Genomic DNA, 27,621 nt, shown 5'->3' with positions numbered 1-27,621 from the left:
TAGATAATCTGATCTATGCTCCCCTTCCCACGAAAGGTTGGACCAGATGATCTTTCAAGGTCCCTTCCAACCCCGGCTGTTCTATGACTCAAATGGGACCTCCACAGTAGGTGAAGGGCTACTGAGTCATTCTCTTGAAAGTCTGTTGTGGCCTAAAAGATCCTAAGTGTTATCTAAGAAGGAAGTTCAGTCTCAGGTTTGCTCTACAGTTGCACTTTATTATAGTTTTCTTCCTGTCACAGCTTTCTTTCCAACACTTTTGTAAGGATTTAACATTCAACTTCTCGAGAACAAACCTATATGCTTTTGCCATTAAGGTTCTAGAAGGTACAAAGAGCAAATTGCGAGGTTTGCAAACACCAACTCCCCCAAAATACGGACACAAATTGGCAGGCAATTACCAAGGCCCTAAGATCTGATACGTATTTGGGAATCTCAGGAACTGGAGCATGCCTGCCACCAACCCGCAGGAATGTGAGGATTTATACCAACAGGTATCAGGATGCAGGGAGACGCTTCCCACAGAAAGGAGCAGGCAGCAGGGACACAGCCCTCCACACCTTTCTGGGCACTCCTCCTGTCCCACTGCCAGGAGCATCATCTGAGCTTGGCCAGAGTCCACCTTTGTCCTAGAAAACAGTGTAGTACATCCTCCAGATTAAACAAGTAGGCACCAAATGTACCTTTCATCAATGTACCTCCGTCCTCTGAACGGATGCAATAGGTCAAATGCCAATCATCTGTCTTGAATAAGAAGAATGAAAATGTAATTTATTTTCTTCTGCATTGTTTATCTCAATCTTTGGGGCCAGTGCAGAAGGACAAAAGAAGTGTGCTGTGTTAACCCCTATGTCCCATTGCCTCCTCGCCAGTCTTCAGGATGGCTTCAGCATAGAAACTGCCAGCATAGAAACTCAAGCCATTTTGACAGCCCTGCAGGGAGACCTTGCAGGAAGGATTGCTGGTCCTCCCAATGTCACTCAAGGACCAGGGGTCTGGTCCTACAGAGTCGATACAGAAAGAAATGACAGAAGCAGTACAGCAAAACAGCAAGGTACTTGATTGGTAGCTCTATCATTAGATTAAGTAGAACTCAATAACTGCTTTTTTTTTTTTTTCTAAATTCATTTGTTTTTCTCTCACTGAATCAGTAAATCACACACTGCTCATCAGACAGATCTGCTAGCCCACGGTGAGCTTCATGTAGTGGGACTAGACGTCTACTAAGACATGAGCTAGCTAGTTAGCAATAGGATGTTTTGCTATTCTGTACGTGATTGTAGCGCAAATTAACCTTTGATCAATGTGTAGAGACACTGACACATAAAAAAAAATGGTTAATGTGGGTGAATTTTATAGCATGAGAAGATTTACTGGCTGAAAATTGGCTGTATTCAATTTAAAACAGCAAATAAAGATGTATGACTTCAGATAAGACGCATATAAATTCCAAACTAACTCAGGTATTGCTGCTATTTCCTAAGTCACTTCCTAATCTTGACATCCTTAAGCCTCGCATCCTGAAACTTGTTCTGCATCTTCAGGATTATTTTTAGTCCTCCTTTAAATTCCCTCTGAAATTTCCATATTCTTCCTGAAAAGACACACAAGCACTCCAAAACACTGAGTCACAAGGCAAGAACGGTACTGCATGATTATTCATTTCCCATTAAGTCCTAAGGTCACAGCAAAGCACCTGCCAGGCTACTACGCAGAAGGTTCCCATTAGTATCTATGATGACTACACGGTCCTCCTCTGAATCATTCACTTCATCATGCTAATTTCAGAAAACTTCAAGAAAAAACCTGGTGTAAACATGGTACATCCAATCGATAGATATATTAACTTATGAGGAAACTATTCATGTTTATCTGGCAAGATCTACCTTTTTGAACTATCGTCTTAATACATTTTAAATAAAGCAACATCCTTGGCAACATCCCCTAGCTGGCAAATCCCAAGGTGTGTTAAAAATTAACAGGAGCATTTCACAGACCTCCTCAGCTAGTTACTCTTAAGACTCCTGCATGGAAGTATAAAGTCCTGTTCCGTGAAATTGAATGTTGCGTAACACTTTCCCCTGCTACAATTACCTTTTATTATTGAGTCCAAATAATGTATGATGTGAGATGTTCCAAAACCAAACATCCTTTAGATGTACCTTTTCCACTCTACACTTCACCATTCTGCATCTAGCATTAGGTTTGGTTGTCCTTTATTTTGTTCCTGACATGAATAAACTACTGTCCATTATCTTTATTCTCCATGGCTACAGGCATTTTAAATCTCTCTTCAACTTTCCTGAATCAGTCACATTGTTCAACTTGTACATTCATTATTTTGACTTTTTTTCATTTTCATCCTTTGTTCATACATTGATTTTCGGTGCCATTGTAATTTCCACGTATCCATTTGACTGCAACGATTTCTTGTCCAATATCACTTTCCTTCATTTCCATGCAACAGTCCTGTTAGGGCATCTAGAATGATAGCCTTGAAAAATTCTGCAGATATTGGCAATATCTTGCTATACTGCATGTGACAGCATTAATCATTGTGTACAAATACTCATGCAAGAGAGACAGATGTGGATGAACTCTATAGCATAACAAGATCCTTTGGCTAGAAGCTGGCTACATTCATACCACTAACCATGACTGACTTAGATGTATCTTGCCACCTGTGATTTTCCAGTCAATGATCAGCTTTTCCTTGTCCGTCATAACTGGGGTGAAGTACACTGTGCTGGACATTAAGAAAATGTATTTTTTTTAAGTGTTACCAAAGAGTTATCACTGGACATATAATTCCTCCACCATACTTCCTTCAGTTTGAAGTAACGATAAAAACTACCTTCTTCCCACACATTAGGAACAGACCGTTAAGAAGTTCAACCTAATCTCTAGCAAGATCAGGGGATCCATGGCAGACCATATTTCATTTAATGAATTAGAACTTTAATTTATAAATAATTAAGTTCTTATTGTTCTGAAACTTCTCTGACTTTGAAACAGCTAATGGCCACTCTGGCATAATACACCAGCATTTCTACCTTTTCCATCCTGAAGAACAAGGTTTAACCATGAATTTTGACATCATACAAGACTCTACCCACTAACTTTGTTATACTAATCATATAATCTTTCTCAAGCTCCAAATTACTTACATATTTGAGTTTCCTAACATTAATATGCAGTAAACTGAAAGATGTACCCCTTACAAATAATGTAACATTTGGATTCACTTCATAATGCTTTAGGGTTGTCCTTTTTAGAACGTGGATATTTACTTTGTTCTCTCAGCTGCCCTTGCTTTTGTATTATCCAGGAAATTGGCACCCATATTAATGAAATGAAGTCTGTAGACACCCAATTTTATTCCGACTTTATCCCAGTATTCCCCAAAACCCAAACACTCTACTTGGCCAACACCAGTATTTCCCATGTTCTTTCTACTTTTGATCAAGGAATAGGAAGGATTTCTCAAAAAGGTCATCTGACTCCTCTTTTGGTTTCCTTTTCAGGCCTCTGCAGTTTTTCACCTTCTGCAGAATGGAGTCTGCGACTGTCTCACTGTTGCCAGAACAGATCATTATCAAAGCAGCTTCTCCTGCTTATCTGTTTTCCCAGTCTGACTTTCTCCTGGAAGAAAACAAAACTTCCACTGTCTACCTGACCCTTAAAGAAGAGTTCAACAATCCTCCTTAGAAAAAAGTCACCGAGAAGGATGGCCATCTTCTGCACCACGGCTGGCTGGAAGCGAGAAAGCATTCCCAGGCCAACATGTACTGCCTTGTTCTCTCACCACTCCCTGGGCACCTGCCCCTGGGTCACTGTTGGAAGAGGATACAGAATTTCACAGGCCTCAAACCCACATGGTTTGAGCTACACAAATGTTTTCTTTCCTCAAAACTTCTATTATGTCTTCTTTCAGGCAATCCTTGCAAGCCGTCATCTCAAATGCCCCTCTGTGTATCTGCAATGTCACACCGCTGGAAGACACTCTTCACATTTTCTTACTCTTGTGGTAAAAAATTTCCAATTCATTTATTTTCCCGTTTCCTCCCATTGACCACATTTCTTTTCCATGTCCAATCTTCTACAGTACAAATCATTTCACACATCTATTTCCTCAGTCTCTGTTGCTGGCATCAAACCGAGCTTTCCAAGACCTCCTCCAGCACACCGCAGGGTACTCCACAGCACCCCGCCAGCACTCGCCCCCCGCCAAACCCTCAGCTCCGCCGCTCCCAGCACCCGCATCTGCTAACTGCATTGAGCATGCTGCTAAGGGGATGTCTGAAACCCGGCAATTTTTAGTTCTGCCTGCCCAAATTTCCAGTGATCTTACTTAAATGACTCGTTTTGCTGTTAAAAGAGATAGGAACCCCTACTGTTCATTCCGAAGACGCCCTGAGGGGAGTAGCAGGCCCTGCCCCCCCTGCTCCCCCCGACTCCTCTGCCGCGACACCCAGCCACCAGCTGAGGCCCCCGCTTCCCCCGAGCCAGCCCCACGACAAGGACCACCCCGCGCCCCACGGACACAGGCACGGACGGTAAGCCGACAACCCGGCAGCCCGCCCGCCTGCGCCGGCTGCCCGCCGCTCCTCTCCCCCTCCCCGCTGAGCGCCCCACAGCGGGACCCCCGCCCCCGGCCGCGCGCATGCGCAGAGACGCCGCCTCCCCAGCGAGCCGCGCAAGGCGCGGGGGGGGCCCCGCCCTTCCTGCCTGAGCGGGAGGAGACGGGGGCGGCAGCGGCGGCCGGGGCCAGACGGGAAGATGGCGGACTTGGAGGAGCAGCTGTCTGACGAGGAGAAGGTAGGGGTGGGTGGGGGTGCTGTGCCGAGCCGGGCCGCCCTTTTGTCCCCCGGCCCTCTGAGCCGGGAGGCTGCGGGGCGAGCTCGGCTCTCGCCGTGTGGTTCGTATTTTCATCGTCGTCCCGCGGCCGGGCCTGTCAGCCGGGGGGCGGGAGGAGGGTCGATGGGGAGGCGAGGGGGGAGGGCTGGCCCGGCCGCCGTGCCGGCCCCGGCGCATCTCCCGCCGCTCCTTGTACGGTGCGGGCCCGGTGGGGGGCGGAGCCCGGTGTCCGGTGGAGGCGGTGGCCGCTCTGCCGGCTGCCGCCGGGGCATCGGGCACGGCCGCTGCGTGCCGCCGCCCCCGCCCGGTGTGCGGCGGGGAGAACGGTGAGCGGGGGATGGTAGGGAGAGGCAGAAAGGACGCGGAGGGCCTCTCCCCTCCCCTTCCCCCACCTTCACTTCCCGTTTCCGAGGCCTCCTGCCCATGCCAGCCCGCTGCTCCGGAGCACCGGCTCTGTCCTCCCAAAGAGGGGCTCTGTGCCGCGGCCGTGGCCCCAGAACAGGGCCGGCCGTGGCCATCGCCTCCCCGTTCACCCCCGGAGGCTCCGGGAGGAGATGGGATACGGGAGACTGGGGAGAGGAGCGGGGGCGCGGGGATGAGGAAGGCTGGTTTACCTCCTACTAGGAGACGGCAATTGGAGAAGCGTAAGGCCAAGGAGCAGAGAGGGTCTGTGTTAACGAGATGTACATGTAATTTCTTTTTATGGCACTTGAAAACTTCTTCGATTTAAGACAGATTTTTCCAGAAAAATCTCACAAGGAGTAGGGTGTCTTGTAAGACCTCAGTTCAGTGCTCCTTGTCTTCCTCTGTCGGATCCAGCTTCATGGCAGCTGCCTGTTTCAGAGCTAGGGTGTGGTGTTTTGTGTACATGGTGCTGGTGCACTGCTCATGTCTTTATGTAACATACGGTGTTATTAATTTTCGAGTTTAAAAACGTAGATTTTCATGGCTGTGGAAGCTGTGAGATGACTTAAATGTGGGAGACATCAATAAACGATGTTTCAAACTTCTTTGAAGTTAGAAGAAGGATGTCTAAAATGCCTAAGTGGTTACAATAAGGCAGATTTTCTGCATGTTAACAGGACCACGTTACAGAACTAGGTACACTGGTATGCTAAGAGATGCATAGCGCCAGAATCTCACTATCTTTTTTCCAAGAGGCTTTAAGACTGTGCCCTCCTCTACGTAATTCACCTTCAAATGCTACCTCTCTGTTAGTACAAGTAGTAATGTAATCAAGAAGTATATGTGGTAATCTATAATTCTTTTAGCCCCTTACAGAAAATACAAGTAACTCTAATCCAATACGTTGTTCTTAGAGAGTATACTTGAAAATACTTAGATTACAAGTTATCTTGGCATCACTTAATGGTTGAGGTTGGAAGGGACTTCTGGAGGTCATTTTGTCCAACCCCCCTGCTCAAGCAGGGTCATCTAGAGCAGGCTGCCTGGGACTGTGAGCAGATGACTTTTGGAAATCTCCAAGGATGGAGACTCCACAACCTCCCTGGGCAACCTGTGCCAGTGCTGGGTCACCCTTGCAGTAAAAAAGTGTTTCCTTATGCTCAGATGGCACCTCCTGTGTTTAATTTTGTGCCCGTTGCCTCTTTTTCTGTCAAATAGTAGAAGAATGCTGTCTCCCACAGCATCCTCCTAGAGAAGCTGGCGGCTCACGGCTTAGACAGGTACATTCTTCGCTGGGTAAAAAGCTGGCTGGACGGCCGAGCCCAGAGAGTTGTGGTGAATGGAGTTAAATCCAGTTGGCGGCCAGTCACGAGCGGTGTTCCCCAGGGCTCAGTTTTGGGGCTGGTCCTGTTCAATATCTTTATCAACGATCTGGATGAGTTTGCAGATGACACCAAGCTGGGTGGGAGTGTTGATCTGCTGGAGGGTAGGAAGGCTCTGCAGAGGGACCTGGACAGGCTGGATCGATGGGCTGAGGCCAACTGTATGAGGTTCAACAAGGCCAGGTGCCAGGTCCTGCCCTTCGGCCACAACAACCCCAGGCAACGCTACAGGCTTGGGGAAGAGTGGCTGGAAAGCTGCCCAGAGGAAAAGGACCTGGGGGTGCTGGTTGACAGCCGGCTGAACGTGAGCCGGCAGTGTGCCCAGGTGGCCAAGAAGGCCAACAGCATCCTGGCCTGTATCAGAAATAGTGTGGCCAGCAGGAGTAGGGAGGTGATCGTGCCCCTGTACTCGGCACTGGTGAGGCTGCACCTCGAATCCTGTGTTCAGTTTTGGGCCTCTCACTACAAGAAGGACATGGAGGTGCTGGAGTGTGTCCAGAGAAGGACAAGGAAGGTGGTGAAGGGTCTGGAGCACAAGCCTTATGAGGAGCGGCTGAGGGAACTGGGGTTGTTTAGCCTGGAGAAGAGGAGGCTGAGGGGAGACCTCATCGCGCTCTACAACTACCTGAAAGGAGGTTGTAGTGAGGTGGGTGTTGGTCTCTTCTCCCAAGTAACTAGCGATAGGACAAGAGGAAATGGCCTCAAGTTGCGCCAAGGGAGGTTTAGATTGGACATTAGGAGAAATTTCTTTACTGAAAGAGTGGTCAGGCCTTGGAACAGGCTGCCCAGGGAAGTGGTTGAGTCACCATCCCTGGAAGTATTTAAAAGACGTGTAGATGAGGTGCTTAGGGACATGGTGTAGTGGGTATGGTGGTGTTGGGTTGTTGTTGGACTCGATGATCTTAGAGGTCTTTTCCAACCTTGATGATTCTATGATTCTAAGATACAATGACAGTTTTATCTTGCCTCTGTATGATCTGAGAAGCGCTGCCTGTGCTTTTGTGACTGATGAAGTTAAGTTCTGAATTTTCTTCTATCCGTTAATTCCAGTTTTTCTTTTCTCCCAAAATGGGTACAGACCTTCTAGAGACTCCTGCCTCGATATAAATAAATAGAATCAGCACTCTTCCATTGTAAATTTAAATTGATTCCTTTATCCATCCACTTCAGTCCCATATAAAATTGATTGTCCTATATGAGTGGAATTTTCCAAGCCTGGCCATATATTTTATTGGCTAATAAAGCAAAGATGGGTAACACTGCGAACTCTTGGAAAAGGAGGCAAATATCCATGCAGATCTTGTAATGCCTTAAGATTTTAATTCTGATACATTAAAGTTGTGCTATCATTTTACAATAAAAATGTGTACTGCTTAAAAGATCTAGATGATTGTGCACTCTCAGTGGATTAAATAGAAGACAAATACTCAGTTTAGAATAAAATATTTGGGGGCAGTGTAAGTTACTGTGCTTTTAAGTGGAGAGATTTGCCCTCTACTGCACCACTAAATGAATACTGTATCAGGAATGAAATTTAGAAGTGCAAGTTCTTAATATATATGGAGATCTTGAACTGAATTTCTTCAGTTTTGATTAGTTTCTGATGTCTCAGTTGACACTTGTTATGAAAGATAACTGCAAATATTTTTGAAGTTAAAGCTTGTCTATCTCCATAAAAATATTATCTCAAACATTCAGTTTTACTTAGCTAAAAAGAATTAGCTGGATAGCACTTGAAAAGCACACCCTTCTCCCATATAGTTGGGACTATAAATAAATATAGGAGTAGAGGCAGACAGACAAACATTCATTTTCACAGGGAAAAAATCACATTGCTCCTTTATATACTTCTCTCCCATGATGTGGAACTGGTAGTATTGAAGGCTGATGCAGATGATGTTGGTAGTATAGTTCTGTAAGTAATTTCAATAGAGACATAACTATAACATTGTTCAAAACTGCTGAAATTCAAGGAGGGAAGAAGGTGAACAAAATAACAGAACTTTTTTTTGTACCAGACTCCTAATAATGCTGTGAAAGCGTAAGTAAATAGAAGATCAAGTGATGTAGTGATACGACAAGTTCTGAAAGGTCTTTGATTCATGTCTGTCTTCGTGTATAGTCAGTAGATTTAAGTGTTGCAAAGGCAGTAAGCAATTGGATTTTTAGTGGCTATACCTTCCTGTTGCTATCTAGTAGTCAGTTTAAGATGGCTGTATTTAGCTGTAACATAATTCAGATTTAAAACTTGCAGTGTTTAGCAGGTCATGAAGGTCAGAAAGGTCATGAATTGGAACAGTGGCAAAACAGAGTTTCAGTTCAGGTAAAGAAACTCTAAAATCAAAGAAGGAGAAGAGCCAGTTGCCAGAAAAAACATGATTTCAATATGCAAGATTGCGTAACTGGTTTTGAACCTAGTCTTGTTCCTTAGATTCACATTTTAGTGTGAGATTTTTGAAGAGATTTTGAAGCTTTGCTTATCTTTCAAAGTGATAATAGTAAGTGTAAGGATAAATCTGAAAAAGCTTTTTTAAAAAAATCTGAGAACTATTTGTAGTAAATATGGTGTGTAAGATCCAAAGATCTGAAGTTGAGCCATTGCCAGTGAAAGTAACTGGCCTTAGCATCCAGTGCTGAAAACAGCTTTTGTGAGACACAGTGTTTTGTAGTTGCTTTTTACATGTAGGTCACTGAAAGTTCAGAAGCTTTTAGATAGGTGGAAGAACATAAGTTTATGTTTGCTTCAGTCTATAAATAAAAATGAGGTGTGAGAGGTGGAAATCTTGAAGCCCCGAACTCTTAAGGGAGATAGCAATGGAAAGTCATCACTTCTGTGCCCTTCCTATGGGTAATGCATTGTCACTTAACAAGTTTTCAATGCAAAACCTACTTATTTATCCAGCATATTTGAAGTAGTTTTGTTAAAGTCTAGTAACCATTTTTTGCAATTTAATTTTATTCCAGTTTCTGTAGAAATTGTTTTCCTACCTACAGCTATGTCAAACTAATAAGCATATACAAAAATCTTTTTAATGAGCATATTAGTATAAATATAAAAACTACAATTTATCTACATGAATATAGGCAATGATTAATGGAAGATACTGATTTTGCAGTTGCATTTACTAATGTAAATATTCATTAACAAACAACAGTGCAAATGCAAAACAAGACTAAAACTATTTAAATCATAAAACTAGTGTTCTGCAGTCCATTTTTGGTGACTCAAAGGGATGTATTTACTGTAGATTTTTTTTTTTTTAACGTGAATCCTGTTCTCTGCAAAGCACAGGAGTTAAATAGCTGGTGTTGATACCAAGATAAAGACTGAGAAAATCAGGATGCCTTCAGGGAGGAAAGGGGAGAATCCTTGTAGGAAAGGATAACACATCAATTTTTTTAATGCAAAAAATTAGCTCTTCCGTTCCTTAAAATGCTGAGCATAGAAATATGGGAATTGTCAAACATGATTTTAAAAAAAGGAACCACACCTCTTTCAGTAAGGTTATGTCTCAGTAGTTCCACTTGTTCAAGAAGACATACTGACTAAGGTGGGGTTTAACAGTAGGTCAGCTTGCTGTAATTAGAGCAAAACTTCTCTTCTGATGAGGAAGTAGTACCATTTGTGAAAATGAGCCAGCATTGGTTCCAGGTATTTCCTGGTGCATTGGGTAACTTTAACTTCTTAAATTAGGTGTCAAAACCCACAAATCTAAGTCATAAAAGTGGATGTCTTACACCAACAAAACTCTGCAGTGTAGTTTTGTCAGATTGTTTAAGGAAAACTTGTTTCTTTAGTCAGTGCTTTGAGATCAAAAGTCTGTACCAGTAAAATGCATTCTCTCATGTGTGTAACTTCGTCTTTAAAACATAATACATTGACAGCAGATCTCACTTGCATGTACAACAAACCTACCAATACAGGAAGTTCAGGTGTTTCCTTAATGCGAACATAAACCTTTTCCCTGAAACTGCTTTGGAAGCATTAGCAGAATTTTTTGACAAAAAACTGTTACTTTTAAAAAATTTTTACAGGTATTAAAGCAATACATGTGCTCTAAATCATTCGTTTTGGAAGGATCTCAAATTCTGACTTTTGGAATTGCCCTGAATGAGCCTTGTAGACCCTAGATGATTAGAAGCAGGATGTGTTGAAGTAGAAGCAGGATTTGAATAGCCTTTTCTGGGTATAATTGTACTTTAATGTGTAAGGTAAACTTAAGCTAAAGTTTTGCAAGTGTCCTTAATGTTCTTTCTTTGTAGTTCATCAGTGTACACTTTGTTTTCTATTTAAAGGTGCAGCTTTGCTAATGTGTCTAGCAGGAGGACCTTGTGAGCTCTCTGGTTCTTGTTTATATTTAAATTCTGAATGGAACTGGAAATGCTGTAGCAGGTTCTGATAATAGGTTGAAAAACCTTTAATACTTACATGTGAAATAACTCAATTACTGTGTAAGCATATCTTCTGTTTAATTTACTACATTATCAAAACTGTGAAAACTAACATTTTTCCATAAGTGAAATGAACAGAAGTTGTGTGTAAAAAATTGTTTTTACAAAGGTGAGGTTAAACTCAATGGTTACACTTTGATAACATTTTGAGGAAATTCTTTAATAAGAGTGAGGAAGTTGGGAGTGCTTCTCAGGCTGACATGTAATTCTGAATATAGCAGTCCTCCCAAGATTAAGATTTTTATGTACGTCCTGAGATACCATAGTTAGGAATTTTTTTTTTTTTAAAATGCATCAATACCCTTGGATATCGCCAAGGATGGAGACTGCACAGGCTCTCTGGGTGACATGTTGCGATGTTTGACTACATCCATGGTCAGAAACTTTTCCTAATATTTAATTGTTGCAGCTTGTGTCCAATGCTGCTTCCTTTTCACTGTGCACCTCCATAGAAAGTTATGCCAAATGAAATTGTCTGCATTTTTGACAAGTTAAAAATAATTATCTGAAGCTTGAAGATAAATACAAATGAAACCTGTTATTCTAAATATAAGATCAGTGATTTCTAAAACTGCGGTTCATATATTCCTTTGTTATTGGTAGCTTGAAGAAATTAGATACTTTTTGTGGATTATGACTTTTACCGTGTCATGGAGTACTTACAATGCAGTGGCACCTCAGGACCATCAAAAGCCCTGTTCTAGTGTGCTTGTAGAATTCTTGCGGAAGCTTGCTACCCAGGAAACCTCATAGTTTAAGTAGATAAGAGAAACAAATTGAACCAAAAAAGGAGAAGAATAATAGAACAAATTATTGGCAAATCCAGTAATGAAACTGGAGACAATAATTTGTGGTATAACAGATAAGGTTTCTATTGCCCACCAATACAGTCATCAGCCTACAGTTCTGCTGTGAAATACTATGTTTGGTTGATTACAATTTTGGCAGCCAAAGAAGAATAGGATAAGAATTCTAGCCACATTATTTAGTGAATTAGTGTATTTTTCTCAGGTAGCGCTGTATAATATTGACTTCCAGTGTAAAGGAGTTTGAACTGCTCATGCAGAAATGAAAGCAGATTTTTCAGCGTATGGAAATTACTTTTTTTTATCCTTGAGTAAAAAGCTTCTGAAATGTAAAATATTTCAAATTCTTCCTTAACTTGACAGAAGTTATTAAAACTTTCAAACTAATAGGTAACTTTGAGTGAGAATTTTAAGACACTGGAATTGGGGGAGGGGAGCATACAGTTTAGGTGACACCTTATTCTATGACTTTATTAAAGGCATTTTTCATAGAGCAAGCTCTGATCTTGTTCCTTTTCTCTCCCCGCTGCTATTGAATCCAGGCTTGATGTCCCTGGAGTATTTAATTATAAATAATGAACTTGGAGTAATAGGAAGGATCACTTTAAAAATTTAGGCTTTGTGGTGGAAGAATGCTTTGCAAATGTGAACCAAGTGCTTTTTAGGTTATAGTAGATACCACTCTGTAAAGACTGCTGAGAGAGAGGTCTTCTTGCTGCAACTGAGGAGCACGCGTGTTGGGCTGACAGAACATCTTGATTCTGTATGTGGGAGATGATGCTATCGGTTTCTTTATTTGTGAAGTCTTAGCCATTTCTTACACCTTTTACTCTTCAAACAAAAGTTGGTGCTTTTGCTTTTCAATAAATGTAAAATTTTACTACTTTTTCAGTTTTCAATGAATGACTCACAAGGAAATTCTGAGATTTTTTTAATGCTTATTATTTGTTGTTTATCTGATCCATAAGCAAAGTTTGCAATTGCTCAGCTTCTAAAGGTTTTATGGATATGATGTCCTCATATATTTACATCAGACCAATGACTGCGTTAGACCTTTCTCAAATCGTATGAGATTTCTATTTATCAAAGGGAGTGCTAGCCTCTAGCATGCTTCCCAAAGCAATATTTTGTTTCTTGGGTTGGTTACATATAGTGGGGCTTGACCCTACAATGAAGTAGGAAGTACCAAAGAATGATACAGTTTGAAATCCTGGTATTTTAAAGCACCCAATGTATAGTCTCCTGAGACTGGAACGTAATGCTACTTTATTGGACAGACCTCCTATTCATCCTTTTTCTTTTTCTTTTTTTTTTTTTTTAATTTTTTTCTTTGCTTTTGTTCTCAGTCCTTTGGAAGTTACTGAAAGCAACTTTTGTCTAAGTTGTGAACCTGAAATGTTCTTAATCTCCTCCTCCCCCCCACCCCTGGTTGCTCATATTATGAGCTTTCATGTACATACCTGCAAAAAGGACTACTACATTAAAGATAAAAACTTGCAGTAAAGATGCTGCAGGAAGAACGTTCTGTATGACAAATTTGGGAGATGTAGCACTATCAGTAATTTTAGAATCACTTTTGCATGTATGTGGTTTTCTCGGCTTATTTGTTTTCCAGTCAACTACTGAGAAGACATAGGCTTTCAGAGAAATACAGATGTGGGGAAAAATAATATAATGTATTCTACTGTCTGTATTATAATTACATGCAAATTTTTTCAGTTCAGAGCTTTTAGTAATTGATAGTGATAGCTGAAGCTAAATTTTCAGGTTGATCTTAATCCTTTAATGTCTACAAACAAAACATACTTGTTTCACTAATTTGAGACCAGTACAGTTCTTTTAATATGTTTCTGAATTAAAATATGGGAAGTGCATGACATAAAAAGGTGTCCAATTAGATATAGTTGGGGGTAATAAAAGGAACTGCAAAATGACATGGGGGAGATTTATGATCTCTGATTTTTTTTCTCGTTAGACTTGTGTATTACTCAAGTAACATACATTGCTTTCATATTCCTTTTTGCTATCTGTACCTGATACTTCTGACTTTCAGAAGTCCTCTTTTGGGTTGGTTTTTTTTAATCCTTCATCTTAATATGATGTGGTGTGTAAAGTGATTTTAAGATGGAGACTTTTATAATATTTTGATACACTGCTGCTGAAAGGCCCTACAGTGAAACAGTCAGCACCTTTCAAGATGGTTATTTTTGTGAAAATAAATCTCATTATCAGAGTCAGTTCTTCAGGTAGAAAGAATGCAGCTAGAATTCCTCACACTGTGTAAGATTTACTTTTTGTGCCACTATTAAGTGCTGGTACTGTTACATACTCTTAAGTACTTGTGTATTAAAAATAGTTGAGGAAAACACACATTCTACAGACACAATGCAGCTTCAGGCATTACTATGAAGGAAATATCTGTTCAGTCAAAGCCATAGGCATGGAATGTGCCCCTCCTTTCCTGTGCCACAGAACCACATTTTTGCAGTGTTTTCTTCCTTAGCTCTCCCAGAAGCAGTAGTGAGTTGAATACTGCAGTGCATTTTTTTAGTTGAGCTTGGTAGGAAGGCAGTTGCAACACTACTTTTTATATACTCTGCCAGAGTCACTGTCTTTGCTCCATGTTTGTGTGAGATGCTGCATGTTTCGGGATGCTTCTTCACTATTTGAAATTATATCAATGGGTATGGGTGAGGTTTCATGAGATGCTTAGAAGATGGTTTGCTGCTGACATGGGGTAATCCCTTTCTCACATACACGTTCTCAGTGCTTGTCTGGCCCTTTGAAGGCCTATTCACCTTACTAAACTGTTAGCAGCAAGAAGCAATAATTATTTAAAGCTCTCTTGGTAAGTGAATTGGTTGCTATGTTCTTGCCACCTTCTAAAGCTGTTCTTTAGTTGGATCAATTTGCTTCTGTGGGTGCTCGCATAAACAGCTGAGCACTGGTGATACAAATGAGTTTGTACAAATGGATCACAGGGCTTATTTGGGAGGAGGCAGGGAGATTAGTCCTTTTGGTGGGAGCAGCAGCATGGTGTTAGGTCAGTTTATGCCACTTATGAAACACCTCTAGCTCTTTTTTTATTTTAAAAAATGTGTTGTAATTGCTGGTGTAACATCCTGGGAAGTATCTAACCTAAGAATTTAATGAGCAATTGGAGCCAGTAATACCAAGTATCCACCTCTCCAAAGGAGAAGCCAGTTACTTTTTTTTTTTTTTAAATTTTGAAGGGTTTGCAAACTCAAACTATGTTGATGTTTGCAGTACTGACAGATCATCAGGCATTGTATCTTGCAAATGGTTGAACCTTGGACTGTGTTCCTTGATGTGTCAATGCAAAATTAATCTTGCCTGATAGAAGATGTCAAAGCAGTTTTGTTGTTCATTGGAAAGTAAAGCTGGATATTGAAAAATAATGGCTGAACTCAAAACACAAGTTTGGATCAAACTCAGAACTCAATAAAACTATACAAGCCTTTTGTCCAGTATCACTCCAGGTAGTACAAGCAGGATCCCTGAATGACTTGTATGTTATTGTGAGTGTGAATTACAGGTTCTTGAGAGATTTGGAACTTTTTTAATCTAATTTTGAATCAGCTTAACTGTGTTAATCTTTATGTAACTACAGGCTAATTGTGAGAAACCCCTGTAGCTGCCTGTAAATAGAGTTCAGTGGGTCAAGACAAACCCATTTGCTTAGTTGCCTGCAGAAAGGTTTCCTGAACTAGCAAGAAGAACTGTGGCAGAAGGCATGACACCAGGAATAGGGCTCTCTGGACTGTTTACTGTACCTAGAGCAGAACCAAAGAGCTCCCTTCTAAATGCGATGTCTCATCTACTTTTTTTGCCAAACATAGGTTCCTGTGAGTGGGAGATTTGGTTTGTTTTGTAATGAAGCAAGGGTGCTTTCAAGAATCCAGAATATAAATGCATGATATACAGTGCCTTGCTTCTGCTATAACATTTCCTATAATCACTGATAAAAGTAACTGCTGGAAGCTCTTTTTTACCCCTGCGATTAGCAACAAAGTTGTCTTTGAGTGGAAATGTATTGTGGAGGTCTTCCGTCACTTTTTCTTTCTTTTCAGATTTGCATGCAGTTTTAGGTAAAAAGAGCTTTTAATATGTACTTCACTATTTCATTTTTATTGCTCCAGAGCAATAAACTTTAACCTGTTGTGAGTGTAGAGGAAGGGTGGGTCTCCCTGCTGCAAGGAGTTCACAGCTGAACTTGAAATAAGTTATGTGTAGAAAAGAGTAAGGGCAAAGTATGTGGTTTCACAGCATCTTGCTTACCAGCACATTTTTCCTGCGCAATGTGGCTGTTGATTGAAGGAGTGAGCTGTCAGGGTGCCTGGCAAATACAGCTGTATTTCAATTAAGTTAAAAAGGGGAAAAGGAAAGGGGGGTGGGGGAGAAAAGCTAACTTAAGTTTAAATGTCTCTTTTATTGTTAGGTGTACCCTAGCTGATTATCAGGAAAGAGCATATCTTAGTGGAGCCACAGTGGCATGGCGCGGCGGGAGCCCCTGCACTTCTGCGAGCACGTATTCATGACCATATATAGGCACATACAGCACAGAAGGTCGGGCTTTTTCAACCAATGTCGGTTCCGATGTGCCAGGAACAGGAAGTGTGGTTTGGGGGCATTTGAAGTCACTGCGTGTAACTTATTTAAAATAAAACAAACTTCAGAATGTCACAGACTGAAAAAGGTAGAGAGGTAGGATTTCTCTATCTATCTGATGGGTGTCAGCCTTGAGAGAAATTAGATTGTGAGATAAAGGCAGAAGTATGAAAGCAAGGCAGATTTAGCATAACTGACACCATTCTGTACATTGCTACCTCTGTGCTTGTGTAATCTGAAAACTGCAAATACTGTAGTAACTGAGTGTAGGCATTTGTTGGTAGACCAATTATTTTAATCTCTAGCAGAATGAAGAATTAGGCATTGTTATGCCTAATATCCATGCTCATCGCATACAACAAACCTGTCCTTTTCTCTTTTGCTAAGCTTCTCAGTCTGAATTTTTACCTTAACTGAAATAGTGTATTTTATAAAACCAAAAAGCTTGTAACTGATGTGATGGGTAGTATTTGGCTTCCCTTGAATTGAGAAAGTAAATCTCGCTAGCTCTTACCTACTGATATCCATTTGAGTGAGACTATGACTGGTGTATATGTGAAAATTGGATAAAGAGAACACCTGCCATGGGGAATGCTTCCCTTCTCAATGTTTCAGAAGTCTTTTTTTTTTTTTTTTTGGTAACTTCCTCTCAGCTTCTGTATGATTTGTCCAAATTAATGCTCAAAGTTGCACGAAGTCACATTTCATGAAAACATATTTAGATTGGTTTTGTGCATTCAAGGAATTTAGTATAGCAAATGTACAATTCCTTACATAGGCTTTTACCTTGTGGTAAAAGTTGTTTGCAAGACCTGCTTTTTTGTGAACCATTGATGATCAGATGTTCTGGATTAGTGAGCTCTGAAGTTTATAGTTTCTTGCAAGCCACTCTGCAGACATTTAACTGAAAACAGTGGCTGTAAATCTCATCTTGGAAACTACATCAATAAAACACTGTCTTAAACTTTAGGTGGTGTTTTGGGAGTAACTAGAGTAATAAGTGGAGAAACTTCAGGTGATTTCTCAGTCTTGCCTTTTGAGTTTTCTGAAGGAATATTCAACTGTAACCTAATTTTTTGTTACTTGCTGATATGTGTATAAGGCTCTTGTACTGTGTGTGAAGGTGCATGAAAAAGGTGAACGAAAATGGTTTTGTCATTTAGACTTTTAAAGTGTTACATTTTTTCTGTTTTGACTTGTTCAAATCAGTTCTATTCAATTTTTAAAAGTCTCAATGTATTGAAAAACCAATGTTGATTTCAACTGTAATGCATCTGATTAAAGTGTTTTCTTAAACAGTTTTCAGCAAAAATAACTTCCTATCTCAACTGGACTACATTAAGTTGAGTTTTTTGCCTGTCGCTTCATATTACAAGTGATGTGCCTCTTGCTATATGTGCATTTTTGTTTGTTTGTTTGCCCGTAAACACCACATTTTATATGGACTGTCCCTTTGTTTAAATTGTGCTTCCTCAAGTGATAGCTGAGCCAGTGGCCTTTTACTGCCAAAAGAGGGGGATCTTCATCTCATTGGAGCTCCTGAAAGTGTATTCACTTATCCTTCAGTATTGGTCTGGTTTTGGAAAACAGAGAAACCTCCTTTAAAGCATTTATTTTGGAAAAACTCGGTAGCGATAAAGAAGCCATAAGTGCTTTTCAGTTCTTATGTGTTAAGTGAGACTACTGGATTTAATTATTTTATATCAGCTTCTTGTATGTATGAGTTGTGGAAATACAGCTTTTTCAAATACTCATCTCCACAGATAAATTAATTTGGTTTAACTGCTGAAGAAGAGTGGATTAGTTTTAAATGGACTTCACAAAGGCAGCTTAGCAAAATGCAGAGTGTCTTAGCTGACAGACTCATCTTCTTAAGACACATTAGTTTTTTTGCTTCTGTAAGCATGAATATACTTTATACTTCTTGATGAGATGTTCATTGTGAATTAGCATGGTTGTGTTTGTCTGTCCTATAAAAAGTGGCATCTATGATGAATTATGACACTGAAAAAATTCTCATTGAGGCATTGAATTTACTAGTAAAATGTTCATTAAAAGCAATGTTTAGGTTGGTCTGTCATGAGGAAACATCTGTTACTGTTGAATGCTTCTGAATGGATATTACTCATACTATAACTCATCTGACTGATAAGAATAGTTCTTACTGATAGTGAAAAAAGAAGCAAAACCAGTTTTACATTACCAAAACAGCTGAAAATGAGGTATCATTCCAGTTTTAATACACACTTAATATCTCACATTACAGATATTGCCAGTTTAAAGCACATGGTCATTCAGAGCGCAGTTTGGGCACCCAAGTTTTGCTTAATTTTGCTCATTTAAGCAAGTCTTGTTTCTCTGCTTGCGCCAGAGCTAACCCGGCCTTGGCAGGGGTAAGCAGCCCTGTTCACATCCTGAAGTCAGAACCAAGAAATGGTGTCCCATCATGTAACTTTGAGCTGGGAGTCAGCCTGATAGTCATGCTGAAAGCACAACTAAATGCCTGCTCTTAAGTGTGAGGCCTAAATTCCATTCTGATCCCAGACTCTGTTACAAATTGGTCATTTGATAAAATGTCCTGGTAATAGAGCCTTGGAGCCTGTCTTGCCCTTCTCCTTCAGGAGTGCTTTAATAGTACTGTAGTTAGCTATATTTCATGTCCTTTAGATTGCTTTGGATTGAGCATTGAGCTGTGTACGCTGTGTACAGAGTGCCCTGACATCAGCAGAGAGGTATGGAGTATGTCCTCACTCGGGAAAAGTGTACAGACCAGGGAAAAGTGTACAGTGGTGGTTGGGGTAATCTCTGGCTAATGCATGTGAGTTTACATTCCTTTGGGTCAAAGGAGACAATCTAAATCACACTTTCTTCTTATCTGGGCAAGTGCTTTAATAAGCTGCAATAGAAGAAGATGCTCTTGCCTCTCTGTCTCTTTTGAAAAGAGTAAACCCTGTGGCATTTGTCTTGGTATAATGCAAATTTATGTTTACATGGGAAGAGGAGTTCTGATTTAGGTATTTGAGGCAGCAGATAAAGGCTGTCTGCAATCCAAAATGTAGCATTCAGTTTAGAAAGTTGGGAACTGACAGCCTTTCCATTTCTATTAGCCAGCTCCAAGTGGCTGTGTGCTGACTGTTAGTGAGCAGAAAGCTGCCTGGGCTAGTGATTTGGAATCTCATCGAGGTTTGAACACTGCTAATGAGGCAACTAAGCGCTCTCTCAGGGCACTCTAAGTTTGAACCATCTCTCCTGGAGACTGTTATCTGAAACTTGGGCCCTATCAAGTACCTGGGGCCTGAGCACTGGCTGTATTGCAACCCTCAACTATAAAAGCTATTTACAAGTCAGTTCAAGAGCTCTAGCAAGCTCAGACAGTTCTTCTGTAGTTTCAAATGTATATAAATGCGTAAATGTAAAACATTCTTTGGTTATTTTTAGGTATTTGTTAATGGAGTATGTGCTTCTCATACACCTTAATTTCAAACAGGAAGCCCAGAGAGTGCAGACACTGAATCTCCCAGCTCTTTATTCCATAGAAACATAACTGAAGGTGTTAAAAGTGGGAACTGTGGTTCAGGTAGTATAGTGTATTTGAATAGTGACATCATATCAAGGATGCAAGAGAGCTCTGAACGTCTCCTGAACTTAGATAACTGTAAAGTGTGAAGGATAGGAACTCTTGTCAGGTTAAGTCAGGAAACCAACATTTATTTATTTATTTATTTTCATAATGGGTCCCCTTAACAGTTTAAGGGGGAAAGAAGAATGAATGAAAGCAAGTCTGCTGAGTGACATTCTACAAGTAAGGTAACAGCTGAAAAGTTTTAAGGTTGCTTCACATCAAAAAAAAGCATTTTTGTGTTCCTTTTGCAAGCACATGTGTCTGCAGCTGTGCAGTGAACCAGTTCAGGGAACCGGTCTAAAAAAAGAAAAAGAACCTTTCTAATTTTGCTCACTGTGCAGTTGTACAAGTGCTTGTGCAAGCAGAAGGAGGGAGAAAGCCAGGGCAGGTGCACGTACTTTTAGTGGAAGTACTGGCTTATGCTGTGTTTTGTCTGCAAGAAGTTGTGGCTGAAGGCAATTGCTCGAGGACGTGCATTAAAGAAGTTCTCAAGGTGTTTTTTTAAACTTTATCTGCTGATACTGTGGTATTAAGAGGCCTTAAGGTAGATGCAGGTGAAATTACATGCTTTAGTATCTACACAAGTGTTTTTAAGCTTATGTAATCTATCAATTACCATCTCGCTGTGGGCCTTTTGGAAAGTTTAGAACCATAGGATGTGTAGTAAAATTAGAGGAGAAGCTTTGAAGATTGAATGTATCTTCATCATGGTTTTTGGCTGTCTTGGAATGTGGCTGGTTCCCAGGCATCCATGGACTGAAAGTTGAAAGAGATTGTGAATATGTTATTGATCTTATTTGTTATATTAATCTTTTTCTTTTTGCCAGTAATACAAAACATGAGTGACTCAATTTCTCTTTCTGCTTCCATCACATATAATCTCCTCTATTTTGTTTGAAGAAGTGGAGCTTTATATTCTGGGTTGCTAACAAAGACAGAGTCGTTTAAATAATGTAAACAAATCTATGAAACAGTGGGAGTTGTTCAATTTCATGTCTGGGTATTAAACCTATAAAATGCATGATTGGTTTGAATAGGTCTGAATACAAGTATATACAACACATAATTGTTTTTGTATTTAAGGTGCGTATAGCAGCAAAATTCATAATTCATGCTCCTCCTGGAGAATTCAATGAGGTGTTCAATGGTGAGTATCTGTCTGCTCTGTCCTTTCATTTAAGGCATCTGTATCCAAAATTGTATTGCTGATTACTCTCCTGAATTTCTTGTAGCTTTAGCAGCTCACTTGTAGCATTTTAGCAGCTCACTTGCTGTAAGAGCTGATTTTGTAGCTTGGCATAATAAGCTTTGCAGTCACAAGACAGCTTGGAGTTTAAATGCAGAAGGAAGAAAGCAGCACTTTTCTTTGTGATGTGAGAATGAGCTTTCTTTCTGTTTTTAATCAGTCATGAATTAACAGTTGCTAGGGTTTTTGTTTAGAAGACACATGTACTCTTTTTTTTTGAGTCTTTGATAGACAATTAACATTTTTCAAAAAAAATTAAACTAGCTGAAATTAAAATGGTCTTTTTCTTTAAAAAAAAGAAAAAGTATAATTACAAATACTTAACCTTGAGTATACAAAGGACTACTGCTTAATGCCAGTTGTGGAAAGAATATTAATCTCCTCCAAACATTTTTTTAACCCTTAAATTCTGGGCACGCTTCATTTTACTGAGTGTATAGGTAAGCTGAAAGGAAACTTCAGAAGCTCAACTATTGTTGCCTGAACTTTACCTAAGATGTTATTTTCCTTTAAAAATTGTTGTGTTTTTCTTGCATCAAGATACATGGGCATACATACCATGTAAGAAGGCATGCATTTTGTAACTGTAGCTTACAAATAGCTCTGGTGCTATTTAAGTAAAGTAGTAGGTTTAGTGCACTAAACTTTTAGTTAGTGTCAGGCTGGAAAGAGCTTAAATTTGTTAAATAATGTAATGTTTTTAGAAGTACCTTGTTCTCTTCAGTTAAACTGTGACCAACTGATTATTATTTAAACTTAGTTTGTACTGCATTTGTGAAATGAACTGTTAGTGAGCAGCTCATTAACTGAGCTCCCTGAAGGTTAATACAATTTCTTACAGCAGTACTGCTATAAACTTTATTGTTAAGCTGGTTCATAGTTGCAACTACCTGCTCAATAACAGAGTATAATATGTTTGAAAACATATAACAAAACATTTGATCATAAATGCGCGACTGGTGTTCAGTGAGATTCATACTGACATCTTAAAAAAAGAGAGAGAAAGCTTTAAATTCCAATTCTGTAAATTGTGATGTTGGTTGGTTGGTTTAGTGTGGGATTTTTTGGGTTTGTGGGGTTGTTGGTTTTTTTTTCATTTTGGGTGTTTTGTTGTTTTGTGTTTGGTTTGGTTTTTGTTGTGTGGTTTGTTTTTTGTTTGTTTGTTTTAAAAGAAAAAATACTTTGAATATATTCCAGATTTTTTTTTTTACTTGCATGATATCTTGGGAATCTCTAGGAGAGTTTAAAATGTTATAGTGAGACTAATGATCAGTTAGTTTATGATCAATGCATTAAAATGTTATTAAAATAGTGCCTAGTAAATAAAGGCAGTAAGTCAAGTACATAAATAACAATTTACTGCATAGTAAATATGAAGTCATTGTGAGGAGAGTATTGACTTTATTCTATACTCTCATGTTTCTTGTATGATACATTGTGCTCTGACTACTAAGTGTCACTAAGGAATGAGAGCAAAAATGGTGAGGCTTAAAAAAAAAAAGTGCAACACATACCATATTAGTGTCGTCAAAATACAGTAACCACTACCATCGATACAATGTGAGGGATTTGGTAGTTTACATCTTAAAAGTGAACTCATTTGAATCCCATGCAGTCCTCATTCAGAACTTTTCTAAAAACTAGTTTGACTGATTCCTAGAGCTGTCACACGGCCTGTAGAATATGGCTTATATCTGCTTACCAGATTGTGTTGGAAGGCATCCATTTCCGTATTACTCTTCTCGTTTTGTTCAGTCAAAATTATGAAATATGAAACATTAAATTTCCTACCTAGTAATCTGTAGGGGTATGGGGTGGTTTGGGTTTTTTGTTTTGTACGGTGTGTTGCCATTAATTATGAGATTGAAACAAGTTTCGGAGTTAACTGTACTTTTACGTTGTAAATATCTCCTTTCAGATGTTCGATTGCTGCTTAATAATGACAATCTTCTCAGGGAAGGAGCAGCCCAGTAAGTACCAGATGCCACATACTCAGTTGCATAAAAGCAAGATGTTTTTCAGTAAGTGTCAGTAAGTGATTTGTTTAAAAAGATGTGTGCTTGGCAAGTAAAACCCTATTATGTGTGTTGTGCATCTTTGATCAAGATTAAATTTTTGTCAGAGGAGAGATCTATAGTGTATCCTAACGATTAGAGCAACTGTTTTGGAAATGGGTGACCTGGATTTTGGAACTAGTCTCCACCTTTTTGAATTTCATTTTCTGCTTCTTGTTATGTTATAGGCACTGAACATCTGTAAGATATTGCTTCCTTAGACCCTACTTATATATCAAAACATTACGCCTACCGTATTTTATGCCAAAATTAGTTTCATCTGTAAGAATGGAGATGTCTGGCTTAGTAGATTGGATCCCTGTGGAATATAAACTATCTGTTCCTCCAGTTTCTACGGGTTACTGTAAAGCTTATGTGTGTGTCTATATCAGGTTACTTTTGAACATAAATTATTGTGTAATGATGGTTGGAATCTGTAATATGAGCACTGAATGAACCAAGGTGATTCCAAGAATTTGAGCTTGCTAGATAATGAAGCATTGATATAATTTTTTGATGCATCATTGCCCAGATTATTAGCTGTTATTTAAATCTCCTACAGCTACTAAGGAAAAAGATTGTGCTTTATGCAGGCTTTTGGTGTTTTTTTCTCTTGTAGTGCATTTGCACAGTACAACTTGGACCAGTTTACTCCAGTAAAAATTGATGGTTACGATGAACAGGTATGAATACAATGAAATACTTGCAATGTTCCTTAAACTGTTAAAGATGTTCTGGTATTGGAACATATTTTGGCAAGTAAATTAAAAGAAATGTATCTTCCCTGCCAAAATATAGAGATTATGGCCCTCCAATAGTACCAGTTCCATAAGCTAATCATTAAGGGCATATAAAGAGCTTGAAATTTCATTCTGTAGTGTTGTCCTGAATTCAGTCAGACCTGATTTGAAGCTGTAGAAACAATTTGCTCCATCTTTAGTGCTAGAAGACATAAATTTCTGTATTGCATTGTTTGTTGCAGTAAGAGGGTAAGATTCAGGATTTTTTTTCTGAATCAGTTTGTCATGTTAGCCTCATCCTCTCTTGCTATATGCATATTTTGTTTAAAATGTGAGTCTTTGCACAGGAGTAAGCTCCAGTTAAATGTAGGATATAATTAGATTGGGCATGGTATTTTTTTTCTCTTTATTCAATAGCAAATGTTATCAACTAAAATTTTATAATACAGGTTTTGATAACAGAACATGGTGATTTGGGAAATGGAAAATTTTTGGATCCCAAGAACAAGATTTCTTTTAAATTCGATCACTTAAGAAAGGAGGCTACTGATCCTAGACCCCACGAAGTTGAAAATGCCATAGAATCCTGGAGAAATTCAGTTGAAACAGCAATGAAAGCATATGTGAAAGAACACTACCCAAATGGTGTCTGCACAGTAAGTACTAAATTATATAACCACACTACCACTATAGATAGAAATCTAAAATAAAAGTGTAACTCTTTGTAAACCAGGAAGATAGGCAGTTTCAACTGTAAAGAATTTAGTCCTGTCAAGGGTTCATACAGGGAAATGAAGGAAAGCTTCAGAAGTTTAATATTTCAGCTATTGGATTACTAGTGGGTGGTTACTGCAGGTCATAGTGGAGACTTAACTCTCAGTTCTGAAGAATTTTTATTTAAATTTCTTAAAGCATTAAGACCTTCTGTAGACTACTGCAGGTTGATCCTGTTGGTCCTGGCTACCTGGCTGGTTACTTTAAAAAAAAAAAAAAAAATCCACAAGATACAAATGTCTGTCTTAGCTTGGTTTACTGACAAAACTGTCAGTAAAACAAACTGTTTTCTCTTCATCACATCTCCTATATATCTAAATGCTATATTCTTACCAGAATCAGTGGGTTCTGATGGCTTCTTAAAATAAAACCTCTCACTCTGGACCAAAATAGCATTCACTTGCTGTTAGGAGCCCTATGACTATTTGAAGTTCAGCAAACTGATCTAATGATAGCTGTCCTGTGCTTTGTATTAACCTGATGGAAAAATTAACTAGCAAAAAAAAAAAAAATCAGTTGCTGAGTTAACAAGTTGAATTGGATTCCCAGGCAGTCAGATGAGTTCCAGCTTCTGTAAAGGAAACCAGATTGCATGTTCATTGAGATCATTTTTAGTAGTATTTGATTTTAGGGGATAAAGCAGAACCAAAACCACCCTTTTAATCACTTTTTCGCTAGTCTGCAAAGGCTTAAATCATCATTTAGTTGTAGAATAACTGGTATCTGAAACCCAGCTGGCAATATATATTGTCACAGCAGTCACTGCTATAGGCTTAAAATTCCTGTAGTTGCAGAAAAATGAGTTTGCAGTATATAAAATTTCATTTAAGATGCTTGACCTTCAGATTTTCTAATCTTATTTTTTTCTGCATTGTAATATACACTTTAATGTTTGATGTACTGGATATTATGTAAGAACCATAGCAGTTATAAAATTAAATTTTACAGTTTATGTAATGATAATAGAACTAGATATCTCGAAGCAGTTTGAGCAAAACAGTTTCTGAAACTTTAACTCTGTTTTTTGGGGGTTTGTTTGCTTTTTTTTTTCCCCATTTCTATTTAAGGTGTACGGTAAAACAATTGATGGACAGCAGACCATTATTGCATGCATAGAGAGCCATCAGTTCCAAGCAAAAAATTTTTGGTAAGTTTCTGTATGGATACAAATACAGTAAAATACAACAAACTGAATAACTGCACTAGTGCTGTTACACTGATAATCCTTAGTTCAGAGAAGGAGGTGCATGCACATCTTGCATGTGACTTTTTTCTCCCTCCACCCCACTCCAAGTTTTTCTGCCAAAACTGTGTAGAAATCTCTTCCTTTGTGGTAAGTAAAATGGCAGACTGCATGTCTGCATCTCCTTTGCAGAACTTTGGGAACTTCATAAAATTCCTTATGACTCTTTCAGTTTATCACACCGGCACCAATACCCAAGCCTGTGTTCCCTAATAAAGTTGCTTCTGCTTGTGTTGCTTCCTTTGTGACTGACAGAATAAAACCAGCTCCTTCTAGTTTGCATGTCTCGAACAAAGAAGGTGACCAAAGATTAATTTACTGTAGGACTTGAATCATTAATTTTTTGGTAAGGTAGATAAAGGTGGATGAAATGAACTCTTATAAACTGCAGCTTGGTTTTTTTTTTCTGTACTTGGTTGAAAGATGTTTTCCACAGTCTGGAGTGAACTTTGGATAGCTCCTTGCAGGAAACTGCAGAGTTGAGATAAATACCACAGTATTGGAATTGGGTTAAGGAAGTATCTCCTAAAGATACCTAATAGATGCAGTTGTCTGAAGAAATGTATTTCATTATTATTTTATTTGCTATTTTGCATCTGCTTGAAATTATATTTAGTAATCCCATGGGTAATGAATGGAAGTGCAGCAACTTTTGTTTTCTGATGCTAAAGGTGAATATTACATATGCATAGTAATTTCAGCATGTGTTTGTATCAGTTAAATGATTTGCCCAGTATACTGTTCCATAGATTTTAATTGAGTTTGCACAGTTAATAATTTTTCCTACTGACTTAAACTTGACTAGTTAAGTCTGCATGTTTTACATCAATATTAAAAGTAACTTGAAACAATACTGATTTTCTTTTTAGTTCGGAAGTATGAATGAATTTTGGTATTCCAAATAATCACTTTAATATTATAATCTTTATATTGAAGAAGAGGAACAGATATGCAACAACCTTTTATAGACGGAGAAAATCTTTCTTGAAAGTTTTCTTTAATAAAGTTATGGTCAGACATCTATGGGTAAATATTGACCATGTTTCTAAGTTTTACAGGGGGATAATCAGACGAATTCTCATTCTTGGCAAGTTGTAATAAATGCATATTGGTTTGAGGGATTTGGGGATGGAGGAATAGATTCAAAGTTAACCAGGCTCCTCAGTTATCCAACTGCATGTCTGGATGTTCAACCGAAGCCACAGCCAGTATTTATTCTCAAAGTATCCCAGCTTTTAGGCATTTGGAAGGCTGGCAGCCTACCGTGAAAGCAAGTTTGTTGGATGATAGAAAACCAATACATGCCAAAGAAAAGTCTTCTATGAATTTCTGAAATACTATCAGCATAGTAGGGTAGATGGTTTATTAAAGAATATGAAGGAAAAGGAAGGACAGTTAATCTCTTACAAAA

General features: G+C 39.1%; 1 protein-coding gene across 1 annotated transcript in view; it reads left to right on the top strand.

Moving 5' to 3' along the window:
- Positions 1–4,695: 4,695 nt before the first annotated feature.
- CAPZA2 (capping actin protein of muscle Z-line subunit alpha 2) overlaps positions 4,696–27,621 on the top strand; it is a 32,444-nt gene continuing 9,518 nt past the window's right edge. Inside the window, exons 1-6 of the mRNA XM_075147320.1 lie at positions 4,696–4,818; positions 21,237–21,300; positions 23,318–23,369; positions 24,073–24,136; positions 24,643–24,849; positions 26,035–26,114. Coding sequence (XP_075003421.1) covers positions 4,780–4,818; positions 21,237–21,300; positions 23,318–23,369; positions 24,073–24,136; positions 24,643–24,849; positions 26,035–26,114 — 506 coding nt within the window. The 5' untranslated portion in view covers positions 4,696–4,779. The remainder of the gene's footprint in view (positions 4,819–21,236; positions 21,301–23,317; positions 23,370–24,072; positions 24,137–24,642; positions 24,850–26,034; positions 26,115–27,621) is intronic.

The sequence above is a fragment of the Calonectris borealis genome, chromosome 1, assembly GCF_964195595.1.
Source record: "Calonectris borealis chromosome 1, bCalBor7.hap1.2, whole genome shotgun sequence".
Classification (NCBI taxonomy): Eukaryota; Metazoa; Chordata; class Aves; order Procellariiformes; family Procellariidae; genus Calonectris; species Calonectris borealis.
The sequence above is the reverse complement of the archived record's forward strand: the minus strand, read 5'-3'. Positions and strand labels throughout refer to the sequence as shown.